This window comes from Myotis daubentonii, chromosome 3 (genome assembly GCF_963259705.1).
Source record: "Myotis daubentonii chromosome 3, mMyoDau2.1, whole genome shotgun sequence".
Classification (NCBI taxonomy): Eukaryota; Metazoa; Chordata; class Mammalia; order Chiroptera; family Vespertilionidae; genus Myotis; species Myotis daubentonii.
In genome coordinates, this window is record NC_081842.1 from 124,916,511 (window position 1) to 124,930,417 (window position 13,907).

The 13,907-nt window shown below is 40.6% G+C and overlaps 1 protein-coding gene across 4 annotated transcripts in view; it reads right to left on the reverse strand.

Annotated features, from left to right (window-relative positions):
- The window catches only part of MYLK4 (myosin light chain kinase family member 4), a 170,848-nt gene that overhangs the window by 75,970 nt on the left and 80,971 nt on the right, over positions 1-13,907 (reverse strand). For all 4 annotated transcript variants that reach the window (XM_059688412.1, XM_059688411.1, XM_059688413.1 and 1 more), the window contains exons 2-8: positions 11,550-11,628; positions 9,102-9,207; positions 5,911-6,004; positions 5,729-5,838; positions 4,679-4,820; positions 1,733-1,803; positions 400-528 (exon numbers count right to left, since the gene is read on the reverse strand). In XM_059688412.1, the coding sequence (XP_059544395.1) occupies positions 400-528; positions 1,733-1,803; positions 4,679-4,820; positions 5,729-5,838; positions 5,911-6,004; positions 9,102-9,207; positions 11,550-11,628 (731 nt within the window). The remainder of the gene's footprint in view (positions 1-399; positions 529-1,732; positions 1,804-4,678; positions 4,821-5,728; positions 5,839-5,910; positions 6,005-9,101; positions 9,208-11,549; positions 11,629-13,907) is intronic.

The following is a 13,907-nucleotide window of genomic DNA, read 5'->3' on the forward strand; positions in this document are numbered from 1 at the left end:
AAACAACCTAATATTTAAACATAATTTAAACATAAAAATATACATTTTTACCTCCCCCAACCCATGGTCTGTTACACACACACGGCAAACATGGGGAGTGTCACCTCTCGGGAGTAAGGGTTGTTTTTTAAAATTATTTTTTTAAGGCATTGGGTGGTGTCCTAAGAGTTGAAATGACCAGTGAAGAAGACATACAGTTACTTTCCAGATGATGTTCAGGGAAGGAATTTACTCCTTTCACCCACAGCATACAACAGAGCCTAGAAAGTAGTTGACTATGGCATGGTGTTATTTATTTTTAAAATAGCTAAATTAGAGCTTTCATTCAAAATAGCAAAACCTCATAGAATATGCATGATAATTGAGAATAAGTGTCAGGGAGATTGGTGATCTGCTTACAGCATATAGGCGATGACCCCCACGCTCCACATGTCAGTGGGAAAGGAAACAAAATCATAGTTCACGACTTCAGGGGCAAGAAACTCTGGGGTTCCAAAGTTCACCTTCAGCTTCTCTCTGGGTTTATATCTGAAATTTAGAAGACAAGTGGAGAGATGGAGAGCGGTAATCAAAGATCATGGAAATTGAACAGATGCAGTCTATAATGAAATGACTTCAGCCATACAACAAATTTAGAATAAATAAACTTTAAAGGAAATCACTTTAAAGTGTCAAAAACTTGTGAAGAAGTTCTAAGAGTTTTAAGTCATAATTCATACAATAAAACCTTAATAATCTAATAATATAAAACAGTTATGAGAAAAGCCACTCAGAATAATTCGAACATCTGAATTATAGAATATGACCAAATAAAAACTTATATGATTCTTGACACATAGATGGATTGAATAAACCTTTATCAATTAACTAGAAGCCTGTGCACCAATAGGGTCCCTCGGCCTGGCCTGAGGGATGGGGCCAAAACTGGCTCTCCGACATCCCCCAAGGGGTCCTGGATTGTGAGAGGACACAGATCAGACCGAGGGACCCCACCGATACACGGGGCCGGGGAGGGACGCGGGAGATTGACCAGCCAGGGAGGGACCTCGGGAGGACTCCATGGCATGTCCAGCCTGTCTCCCTCAGTCCCAATCGGCCAAACCCCAGCAGCAAGCTAACCTACCGGTCGGAGCATCTACCCCCTGGTTGTCAGTGCACATCATAGTGAGCAGTTGAGCGGCCTTAGCATATCATTAGCATATTGTGCTTTGATTGATTGAACGGATGACCGGACAACTGAACACTTAGCATATTAAGCTTTTATTATATAGGATACATTAAATGCAATAATTTACAACATCTATTTTATATTTATTGTTAATGTGTTGAAGTGCATGTAAATTCTTTGTTCCCTTCAGAACCTTAAATGTGCCAGAACCCTTTGCAATCTTGTTTAGACTATGACTTTTTAAAAAGTAAATCTCATTACAGATGGAACAAATATAAAAGACTAAGACAAACTCTTACAAATTCTAAATTAATGTTTTCAAATTTAATAACTTCACTGTACTGAGTTTTCATTGTTTATCTTTTTCTTGCATGCACTGTAAAGACTTCTAAAGTTTCAAATCCTGAAGTCAGCAAGGTAAGGCTGAAACATAATTTTTGTTAAGTTAAATCTAAATAAGGGAATGAAACCAAGGGATACATCTATCAGATTTGTCTTTACAAAGAAAGAGCACTCATCGTGCTCCCTAACTCCATTCATACACCTATGTTCAAATAGACGTACCTTCTGGCCAATCCAAAATCAATAATTTTTATTTGTTTAGTATCCCGATTCACACACAGGATATTCTCAGGCTGCCAGGAGAAAGAGACACATTAGCAATGAAAACAACCATCATTCACTCAAATTGTCCTTGAACCACGACTAAAAATACAACGATGCTCAGGAAAAACATAGCAGGCCTTTCACTTTGGGGCTGGCTTGTCTGTGTGAGTATTTTCTCCTTTAATTATGTGGTAGACGAGGTTTTGGGTACCATGCCAAACTTGCATTACCCCGCCTGTTCTCCCCCTGCTCCTGCAGTTTACCATGATGTGTGAGTTCAGGCAGGAGGCCTCCATGAGGGAAAGAAAAAGGGGACTGCTTCAGTACTTTCCAAATGCATTGTGGGGGCTGTCTCAGACCTGACATCTGCCCCCCCCCTAAAATTATGAAGTATGAATTTCTCTTCTTGGAGGAATATTTTACCCAAGGATTTATGAGTTCTAAGAGAAATGGCCTGATTCATTTAAACAGCCACACCGAATGTGCAGTAGAATGTGAATGCTCAGACCTCCAGATTTTCTTTTATATTTTGGTATATGAGAAAGTCATGTGTCAAAGGAAGGCTTCCCCCATTTCATTCTTCATTCTCTGTAATTCCAAAGTTTTGCTGAATTAGGTCTCAATGCCTAACACCCTTGACTAAGTGTTCCCTTGGAGTTTGACTCTGGGAAGACTTTGCCCTGCTAATCCGACAGTCTTGGGGTGAAGAGGGAGAAACATAGATAGTAGCACTGTAACCGTTTACAGAATGTCTTACACTTGTACCTACATTTGTTAGGACAGAAAAGCTTAGGTCAGAGAAATATGAGAGATTTAATTTACAGTTAAGGTTATCCATAAAAGAGAAAATTTTCAACAAATTGCCTGGATTCTCAAGCTCTAATCCATCCCAACTCTTCCCTGATTGCTGCGGGAAGGAGGGGGGGCATGAGCTGAGTAATTGAATCCTTAAGATCCCATGTCCCATCCTTTAGGTGGGATCCTGTCTGGGTGAAGAGGAGGTTCAGATGAGGTCAGAAACTCAGAAAACACTTTATGAAATAACATAGTCCATTTGGGTAGGTATAATGTCTTTGGAAGATCTTTTCTAAAATACCTCTAAAACAGATGTTTCTGAGAAAAAAAAACTGTAGAGAAGTGAGTACCATATAAGAACATTTGGTTTTATGCTTAAATAACTGATCAATCATGTATAAAGCTATCCAGTTGTCAGACTACTATGACACCAAAAAAATTGTTTGCAGAATGTAAAGAAGCAGTTTCAAGGGCACTTCACAAGTTATTTTTTTTCTAATCATGGAATTAAAGCATATTCATTGAATAAGATTTGTAAATCAGAGAAAAATATAAAGGGGAGCATTCTTATGTCACCTCTAAGCTCCTCTACACATGACAAGCACTGAATATTTTTGGCCCTTTTCCTTCCAAGGAGCTTTCTGAAAGGATGACTGGTCCTTAATGGCCTGTCCAGCTGCTGCCTTTATTAATATCGTTACATACAAGTTATAGCCAAAGTTACTCACTGCCAGTCCTTAGTCAACATTATGGAGCCACATATGGAGTTGTCTGACTTATGATAGGTCGGGTCCTAGTTCCAGTTGCCAATCAAAGCCCTTTAGGGATATCTGCAGAATATCCATACTCAATGAAATGCTCCATGAAAATATGCATTCTCAAACTCAGCTCATAGCCGAGGGCTTTGCTAATGATTTTTAACCTTTGACTTTGCCATTTTATACCACTTACTTGTGCCCTGTGAATGGGAGAGGCAGAGCACATAAATCAAAACAGTGAGGGAAGACAAGTTGTAGGAGAGAGGCCCATGGGAAACTATTTAAGGAAGTTAAGTGTATTTACTTCTACAACCCCTGATGACTTACCATAGATGGTATGTTACATAGAATACTTTATCTCACTGCCAAGCTGTGTAAACAGGGCAATGAGAAAATGTGCCACACAGAACATACATCTCATGATGCTCAGCCGAAATATCAGAGCTGGTCAATTATTGGCCCTGGGTCTTTCATTGGTTGTAACTGGGTACAACCTGGGGACTTCGTAATGGGAGAGAAATCAAAAGGGAATGGTCATTGCCTGGACAGTGTTGCTCAGTGGTTGAGCATCGACCTATGAACTAAGAGGTCACAGTTCGATTCCCAGGGAAGGCACATGCATGCCGGAGGCAGCCGATCAATGATTCTCTCTCATCATTGATGTTTCTAACTCTCTCCCTTTTCCTTCCTCTCTCTGAAATCAATAAAAACATATTAAAAAAACAAAAACAAAAATGGAAGGGTCATCGAATAAGAGAAGAAAGGAAGGCATCTGGAATTCCCACTGCTTACAGAAACTTTCCAGCAATTCCTGCATTTTCTCACCACTCTTCTGGCTGCCCTGTATCCCATCCTGCCACTGGTTTCTCCTCAGTGCTCTAGCATGCCTGTCGAAAAACAAAGCCCTAAAGTCCAGAGTTGCCTGAGTGAGTTTCAGAAGAATGCTGGGGACTCCTGGAGAGCTGAAAGCTTGGCTACCACAAGGGTATGTTGACCTAGTAAAATCCTCCCACCTACTTAACACATAATGACAGGGACACAACAAGGGCACCTTGTTGGTGATGGTGGTGGCGGTTTTAATTCTAAACTTTTAGAGAAATGATCTCCATGTAGATTCCTTTAACACAGACAAGTTGCAAGAATCTAAATAGTAGTCTCTAAAGAAGAAGAATGCAAATATTAGTGGGTGACAGAAGTTGGAAATGGAAAGGTAAGGTTAAGAATCTGGACTTATATTAATTACTTAATATGCACCAAGTCACAGCCTCAGTGTCCCAAGCTAGTATATAGTATCTGACAGGGCCCTCTGATTCACATGAGGGGAAAGATCAGAATACAAAACATGTTCTACCTTCAGGTCCAGATGGAGAATGTACATCTGATGCATGTGTCGTATTCCCTCACATATCTGCTTGATGAACAGGATGGTGTCCAACTCAGTCAGATTGTAGTTGTTGTCAATGATCCGATCAAATAGTTCGCCTCCGTCCACACTGCAGAAGGGAGAGGAGTGAAGTCCTGAGTCTTGATTCCTTCATGAACATGTTTTCCTTGCAACAGGTTGGTGTTTAAGCTTCTCTAGTTCTTCCAATAAAGGTGTGCACACAGTTCTTTCTCTGCCTTCTTTGCTATCTCAGTTAGATGACTCTTAGGTTGAATGCCTTTGTCTTACCTACCATCAGTTTTACAAAGTCGCAAACTCCCTTTCATGCAGTGGTTGCCGCTCTGGAGTAAGTCCACATCTACCATTTTCTAACAGACATGGAAAATAAAGAGGCCTCTAAGAAGGCAGGGAGAGAAATTCTAAACACCAACTGAGGGTCAGACAGGGTCTTCTCAGACTAATATCAGTGATAAAGTGCGTCTATATGGCTGACGATAAATATTTAGTATTCAAAATTCCTTATTAAACAATGATAAAGAAAATCCAAAATGAGGAGAAAATGAACTGAATCACAATACTGATTCACTTTCTAACTAAACACTAAGTTTAGAAAGCTGATTTTAAATGGAAGTTTCTTAGCCCTAATTATTAAGAGTTTGACATGAACTTTATATTAGTGATTAGGTTGACAGTAAAATGTAGTTCAAACATCACTTTTCTCCAAGTCAACCAGAATAATATTTAGGCTGGAATTGTTACAGTATAGCTTACATATAAAGTTAGATCTATGTTGCTTTTCTACTTCTTATTAATCAAATCATATATGGAAATAGCTATTTCTAAGTAATGTCCTTTCTGAAACTGATGAGATTATCAGAACTAGTGGTACATCAAGCATAGATCTGGCAACTTCTGTGATAGGACAGAGCACCATGGTCACAGGTGCTGTGGGTCTCTCTCCACACGTGTACACAGCTTTGCAGGAGAGTGGAAGAGGGAGCAGAAGGGAATACATACTACTCCATGACCAGGACGATGTCATTCTTAGACTCGAAGGCATCATAGAGCTGAATGAGGTTCACGTGATCCAGCTGGTTCATGACGGTGATCTCATTCTTCACTTCATCCTGAGAAGAGGGACAGGCACTCAGTGAAGTGAGGATAACAGTAAGGAAACACCCACATGGCACAGCCTTTACCTTATCCTTCAGGCCTCTGGTCTTAATGATCTTGGCGGCCAGCTTCAGACCTGTTGCTTTCTCTTCACACTTGTGAACCTGGCCAAAGCGCCCCCTGCCAAAGAAAAGGACAAGGTGCAGCTTGGGGCTCTGTCCTCACCAGAACCTGGCTTTAGTCACCGCCAAGTAGATGAGGCAGTTGCCCCAGGCATTTCTCCTTTTGAGTTTGAATGAGAAAACCTGTTAGTGCATCTACTGTAGCCAATAAACTTCTACAATAGTGTCAAGGGGTGGTCTGTTGGTCACTGGATCAGAATCTTCTGGGAGTAGAAATACATGTTTCCCAGCTCTACCCCAGACCTACTGAAACAGGAATCTGGGATGAGGCCCCAGAATAAGCATTTCACAACATTTCTTGGGTAATTCATATGCACCCTAAAATTTGTGAACCTCTCTTATGGAGAAATTAGAATTGTTCTGAATACATCTATATATATAATAGCCTAAGCAACTATTACAACCAAATGACCAGAACGACTGGTCGACCAGTCACTATGACATGCACTGACCACCAGGGGGCAGATGCTCAAAGTAGGAGCTTCCCCATGGTGGTCAGTGTGCTCTCACAGCCAACCTCCCATGGCCATTTAACCTCCCCCAGTCCCTACCCCAAGCTGGCAAACCTTCTGTGGTCCCTCCCCTTGTCCGGCAGGCCCTGTCCAGCAGTCGGCAGGCCCCATCCAGCCCTCCCCCAAAAGGGACTGGGCAAGATGGCCCCGATAGGCCCTGATCCCCGGCCAGACCTAGGGACCCCACCCATGTACAAATTTTGTGCACCAGGCCTCTAGTAGAAATATAATAAGCTAGGCTTTGTAAGTATGTGAATAATACAAGTTGTGAAAAGGCACATTGCTGTTGTTTTGGAAGTGCATATAAATAAATAAGAAGGAATAACAATATTACATATAAACACATATACATACTCATCTCTGAGCTTTTTTAAAATGTATATTTTCATTTATTTCATAGAGGAAGGGAGAGGGAGAGAGAAACATCAATGATGAGAGAGAATCAATGATTGGCTGCTTCCTGCATGCCCCCTACTGGGGATGATCAAGCACACAACCTAGGCATGTGCCCTGATCAGTAATCGAACCGTGACCTCCTGGTTCATAGGTTGATGCTCAACTACTGAGCCACGCCAGCCAGGGCAGCATCTCTGAGCTTTTTGACACTTTAGCTTGGATATACCAGATAAATGTATATACACTTTGTAAGACAGCTTCTTACAAAGGTAATCACAGACAGAAATGCACCCTCATGAACAATATTCTAGTCTGACTTGCTTGCTGTGATTCCTGATTTAGTAAAACAGACAGAACCCCAGTGCCTGCCTGTGCAATGATGGCTCTACAGCAGGGGCCACAAGAAAACCCCTAACAGCATTGGGAGCCTAATGTCACTGCACTCATAGAGGCCTGCAGAGGAGAGGGTCTTGGCAACAACCGAAAGAGGGAGGGTAATGACTACCACCACACCCCATGCAGCTCAGCTATGCACCCCTGGCAGAAGCAGATGTGTCCATAAACAGCAAAGTGATAACTTGAATTCTAAGTGGCTGCTGATTAGAACATTTTTTTTTCTCCTTCCCCAGAAAAAGCCCCCAGGACTTCCTGGATCAGCAGAGGTGCCACATTACTTTTAACCTCAGAACTACTTCAACTTTCACATGATTTATTCTGCAAGTGCCTTGAATGGTGAGGCCGCCTCCCAGTATTCCTGCTGGCCCACCACACTGATAAACTCATGCTAGCTGAATATGCTGAGTTGGTATTATAAATACCCTTGAGGCCACAGGTTGGGAGATGAACCCCAGGAAAATTCAGGAGCCTGCCACCGCTGGCATTGGCTGGGGGGGGGGGGGTGCGCCCAGTGATCTTCTGCTAAAAGCGAAAAATAAATTTCTGCATCTGGAACCTCTATTTACCAAAAAGGAGATACAGCCATTGATTATCTCTTTGCACTTTGAGGCAACAATACACACTTGACTGTGGTCCTCTAACTTATTTGCCAAGTGAGGTCAGGCAGCCAGTTTTGAGTGGAGCCCAGACAGTAGATGACCAGCAGCTGGTGTGGATTGCAGTACAACCAAGAAGATCCAATGAACTTCTCAAGGAGCCATTGACAGCTTTCACCAGAAACACAGCCCTGGGGATTGTTTCAAAGATTCTTTTGCCAAATAATTCCTCTCTTTTAGAGAAACAGTTGCTAGCTTGCCACTGAAGACCCAGGCAAGCTGCTGCAGGCTCCATGGCACCTACTTGTGTTTCAGAACCCCTGCTCCTCCCTCAGCCCATCCTCACAGTCCCGAGGGGAGTTCTCCAGGAACTGGCTGCTGAGGAGGAAAAGTTCAGGTGGTTCTGTGTCGTGGTGGGGGGGGGGGGTGGAACAGAACGGGAAGAGCAAGAAGGGACTTTACAAATGTCAACCATACCCCAATGGCCAGTCACAGTAACATGCATTATAGTAGCCATGGATGTTTTCCAGTGTGCAGTTAAGTAAATTTTGTATGTACTTGTACAAATTTTCCATTTTCCTCTTCTTATTTTATGTAGATATGTTAATGGTAGTAAATTTTAGAATTTAGGCTTTAAATAACAAGATATCATAGGGGATTGTGACTGAAGTAGAAGAGGAAGGAAAGAGTAATGATCGCGGGTCCCCGATGGACTCCATTCTCTCTTCTTCAGGAAGAGACTATGCATTTAGATGTCCTTCCAACAAGTTATTCAGTGAAGAAAGTAATTGATTGAAATGGAGAAGAGTAATTAATACAATACAACATAAATGGAAAACCAACAGCAAGGATCAAAATGATTTAACACACGCTGCAAGAAATACACAGTGTTCACTCATTTCCACAGTTTGTTTCTCAGTTTTCACAGTTTGGACAGCTTCTCAAACTTCTGGTGATTCACAGTGGCTCTCTCCTCTCAGACAATGCAACACAGGAAGCAAAGTGGATAATTAATGTGTAATTTAGTCCCCACGTCGACCTCTCTGGCATCAGTGATGCTTAAAATCTCTTAAAATGTTTGTTGATGACATTTCTGATTCTCAGGTCCAGACTGGCAAATATTTAGAAACCCTCCAGATCTTTGAAAGTTCTCTTTTTTGTTGTTGAAAGTGTGTTAAGATAGAGCATGACTTACCCTCCTAAAATTTCTGTTCTGTTCACAGTATAGAGACTGTTGACTGCCATCTGTTTAGCTGTTACAATCCGGTGATGAAAGGGTGCGGGAGGAGCCGGGCCGTCATCTAGAAGGTGAGAGGGAAAGGAGGGCCATCTGTTAAGCAGTCAGACTCTTTATAGCACTAAGCATTGGGCCTCAGAGTGAAATTTTGCTCATTTAATAATAAAATACAGCAGGCCATCTGTTTTATTCCTAATGATCCAGGGAGTATAACTTTTCATTTCATATTATGATCTGTGATTCATGAAGGTGACACCTGACATCTTTGAGAAAGAATGTCAGGACCACTAACCTCTGGTTCATACCATCTTCAGGACAACTTTTAGAAATGTCAACATAGTTGAAAATCTCCAACCACAGTACAGTCCAAATAGGTTAGACTTCCAAGCCTATGGTCATTTAAGTTCAAACATGAGATATTGTTTGTTCCATATTTTTAAGTACCACAAATCTAGTCCATTATTTTAATTAAAGCAGGGGAAAAAAAGTGAAAAGTTCCTTCATGTCATTAAAATATTTTAGATTATTACATATAACTTTCCAAAATATTTTAGCCTTTATTTAAGACATTTAAGTCACAAATATGAGTTTTTTCTGGCTGGAAATAAAATGCCCAGTAAAACTGGCTAAGTATATATTCCACAGCTCTCAAATTTCTCCTGCTTTCTACCTTCTAGCCTAAGGGTTTAAACTCTAGTCCACCTCAGGATTGATTCTGAAATACAAAATTATATTTTCCTAATATTCTTTTTACTTTTCCATCATTGCTGCTGTTAAAGCTTGCTTGCCACAAACCTATTCATTTCCCCATTTATTCATCTATTGCACACACCTGCTTACATGCATACAAAAGATGCAAAAGAGGTAAATAGATAATAACTTTGCTTTCAAATATTTACATGTATTCAACAAGTAATTCTTATGCATTTATCTTGTGTTAGGCACTTTTCCAAGTGTCAATATTTTTAATTGAGGTAATATAAGTCTCTGGGGATCTGATTTGAAATGGACATTCACCTCTCACACCATAAATATGCAGAAAAATAAAGTCATGAAAAAATTCTCTCGGTGGCATTGTTCTCTTCAGACTAGAAAAAGTGATAGAGTTACAAACATAAATGGCATCAACACAGCCTAATGTCTTCTTCAGGCTGTTGGGATAAGTTAAATTTAGTCTGAAATGCTTGCTGAAAAAGTTAAGAAGCTTTAGAGGTTGAAACAATAGCTGTTTCCTACCCAGTGGAGTCACCAGATCTTGCTGTCTGGAGGTCTTAATCCCAGTGGATTCCAGAGATTTGGCCTTTTAAGTTCCCCTGGACTGGTCTGGTTTCCTGTGTCCTTCTCAGTGTGCATCCTTCACCTGTCCCACTACATCTACTCTGCTCTTTTTGTTGTCCTCTTTGCTGACATGCTCCTCCACCACTTCTCTGCTTACTACTGCCAGCATGCCCTATCTGCTCAGCGCTTTGGAAAATGGGTCCTAGTGCTGGTTTTCTGAGGATTGGTGCTGTGGAAATGGCTTTTACGCTGCTGGCACACCTGGAAAATAAAACTCAGCTGCAACTCTCAAAGTTTTGGGAAGAAAACGTTTAGGTGGTCAAATTTCTTAGAACTGAAGTTTCCTCAGAGTGGTGTTTTGGTGAAGAGACCTAAGCTTTGTGACAGAGAGGCTGTGATGTCAGTGTTTGGGGATAAAATGGAGCAGTATGCTTTGCCATCAAATCTGTATCTTCCTTAGAATGAAGCCCATTTTCCTCCCTTTTGAACACTAGACATTCACTTTTATCCACAATGGCTTGCTTATCATCTCCAGCACTGTTCTGTACTTGTCGACACAGTCTCTCTATGTTTAAAATGTCTCTTCCACCTGTATTTTCTCTTGGTTCTATGGACTTTCTTAGAGCAAAATCTTCTATCTTGTCTTGTGGTCTTTTTGCATAAAATGTGGACAAATTTCTCTGAACTAGAGAGGCATTGGTCTTCTCAGCATTTTCCTTGTGGAGTTTTTTAACCTTTTCTTTGTCAGAGGAAGGCTGGTTCTTCTGAGAAGATCTCTCTAAAAGCCACCACAGGACACAAATACTTTAATGGAGGGTGTGTATGATCAGTATCATTTTGTCTTTATATAATGGCATCTCTATTCAGCTTTGTCTCTATCAGCAGATAAGAGTTTTTGAAAAGCAAAATATACATGAATATGACCAACTAACTAACAATTGGGTTCCCCAAGATTTTCTAGGTGCTAACTAGTACCCAAAGCCAATCAAATAAAGGTATTCAAGCAGCACTTCTCCCAACATGGGGCTTTAGGAATGTGTAACTTCCTCTGAATAAGAACAACAGCAACCTGACTTTTGTAACAGAACTTTCTTTATCCATAGATATCTGGTCTTCTAAAGCTGTTACCTGTGGGGGCCAATGTCCTCTTGCCTTTGACAGGTGCCATTTCTTTCAGGTTGGGATATGACCACACCTTCTCCTTAGCCTGTGGATACACAATTGAGTCATGAAGGTTACACATCATATCAGGGTTTCTCAGCCTCAGCAGTACTGACACGTGGGCCGGATAATTCGTTGTAGGGAATGCCATGAGCATTGGAGGACATTCAGCAGCATCTCTGGCTTCTGCACCACATGGCAATAGTATCCTCCCTCCCAGTTGCAACATTCAAAATGTCTTTAGAAATTGCTAAATGTCCCCTGGGGGTGAAATCACCCCAGATTGAGAACCATATATTATGAGATTAAAACATAGGAAAAAATTAATAGTATTTTGAGGGCAGAACAGTCTGAATTAATGAAACTCTATATAGACTACAGTATTAGAAGACAAATGAACTCCCTATTTTAAAAGAAAACCTGTAAAACTCTAGCACTGTTTATAGAAGAAGGCCAATTTTGTGAACAGATTAAAGGATATTGATAATATTCAAGTCACCCTCGACCTCTGTTTATATTGTCTTGATGTGGTTCATATTTCAATCAAATAAAAAATGAGAGGACCTATGTGATTGGTTTTGTAAACCAGAAAGTAGAAGACTAAAGTAAGCTTTTATAAATGGAGCTTTTACATCGCTTAGAACAGATGGCCCTTTTCCTAAGCAGATAAACATTCTTCTCACAGTCCCAGCTTCTCTGAATTAGCTTAGCAAACCCTTTTTAATACCACATAAAAGGTAAACCAATCCACCCAAATTATCCCAAATTCTAAAGTTATACATTATAAATTAATGAAGTTGTACAGATATCCGAAGAACCAGTCTTTTTCCTTTGGGAAGAGGCAAGCTTTGCCTCAGGGTGACTTGAATGCATGAAACGCCATGTAAATGCAGCTCACAGACATCAAGACAAACTGCAAATGCGCTTTTAAACAATCCAGAGGGCAACTCCATAGGTCGAACACTTCCATCTTTCTGACAGGGACCTTGAAACACAGGGGCGTGCTCAGTAAATCTGTTCTAAAACAAAGTTAGACATTGCAGCCTAAGTTGTAACTTTCTCTTTTAAGTCAAAGGGTAGGGGTGATGGGTGCATAGTTCTTTCTTTGCATGAAAAATGCCCTTCAGCTTGCACAGCAGTCACACACACACACACACACACACACACACACACACACACACACACGAAAGCCTGGTATCTCTTGCAACATATTATTAAACTTTTTTTCCTTTTTGCCTCAAATGGGCAAAAAGACTGGTGTATCTTTGAATTCCTGGTGTTTACCCCAGAGACTGAGACATAGTGATAATAATGATGATAGTGGTGGCTAATATATACCAAGCGCTGACTGCATACCAGGTGCTTTTCTACACTTGTTACATTATTAGCTTAGTCAGTCCTCATAGCAACCTTTGGGATAGATACTATTAACTTTATTGTATAATGAAGTTGGGTAATTCCCCAGGGTTACATAGTCCAGAAATGGTATAACCAGGATTTTAACTCAGTTATTTACTCAATCTGTGTTCTCAACTACTAAATTGTCAAGGTAGATACCGTTAATATTTATGGAATATCCACCACACAGCCAACACTACTGGAGATAAAAATAAGATTAAGAGAGAAGGGTATAAATAAAAACAAATTAGTAAAGTGAAGAAATATTTATTGGTCAAAAGATTAGACTTAACATGGAAGAGAGGCAAGAGAGAGAATTTAAGTCTAATTTTGAAAATATGTCCAAATTAGTAAAAAGGGATAGTTTAAAAAATTTCTCTTAAGCTACTTTATAACTGTGCCTTCAAATGCTTCTCTTTCAAAATGAAAACTCCTGGTGGACAGGCCATGCGCTCCTGGGTTTGTTCTGGATAGCAGGAACATAATGGTCAATACCTAAGTGGACTCGGTAATGACAACCATTGTGTTTCAGTCCATTTCAATCCATTCATGTGTAAAATTCAGAATTTGGTTGTAAGACTGGAGTGATGATGGATCAGGATTTGCCTCTAAGGCTGTCCACAGTGTCTGTGGCAAATGTCCACAAACTGGCCTAGCGTTCTTTGGGTCCAGCAGCCTGACTAGAGTCACAGGAGAAGCTGCCATTCGATCCTGAGGAACATAAGCAACCAACGTCCAAATGAGGTTGGTTTTTCCACCAATTATATATCACATCTTTTACCATTTAAATAATGTAAGGTCTTTACCCATTGCCTCGGTCTTTTATACTTTCATTTCCCTATGTAATACTGACATCTAGAGGAACTTCCAACTGAAGAGATTCTTAAAAAACAGGCTGTATTTCTCCTTTTTCTGTGTCCGGACAAC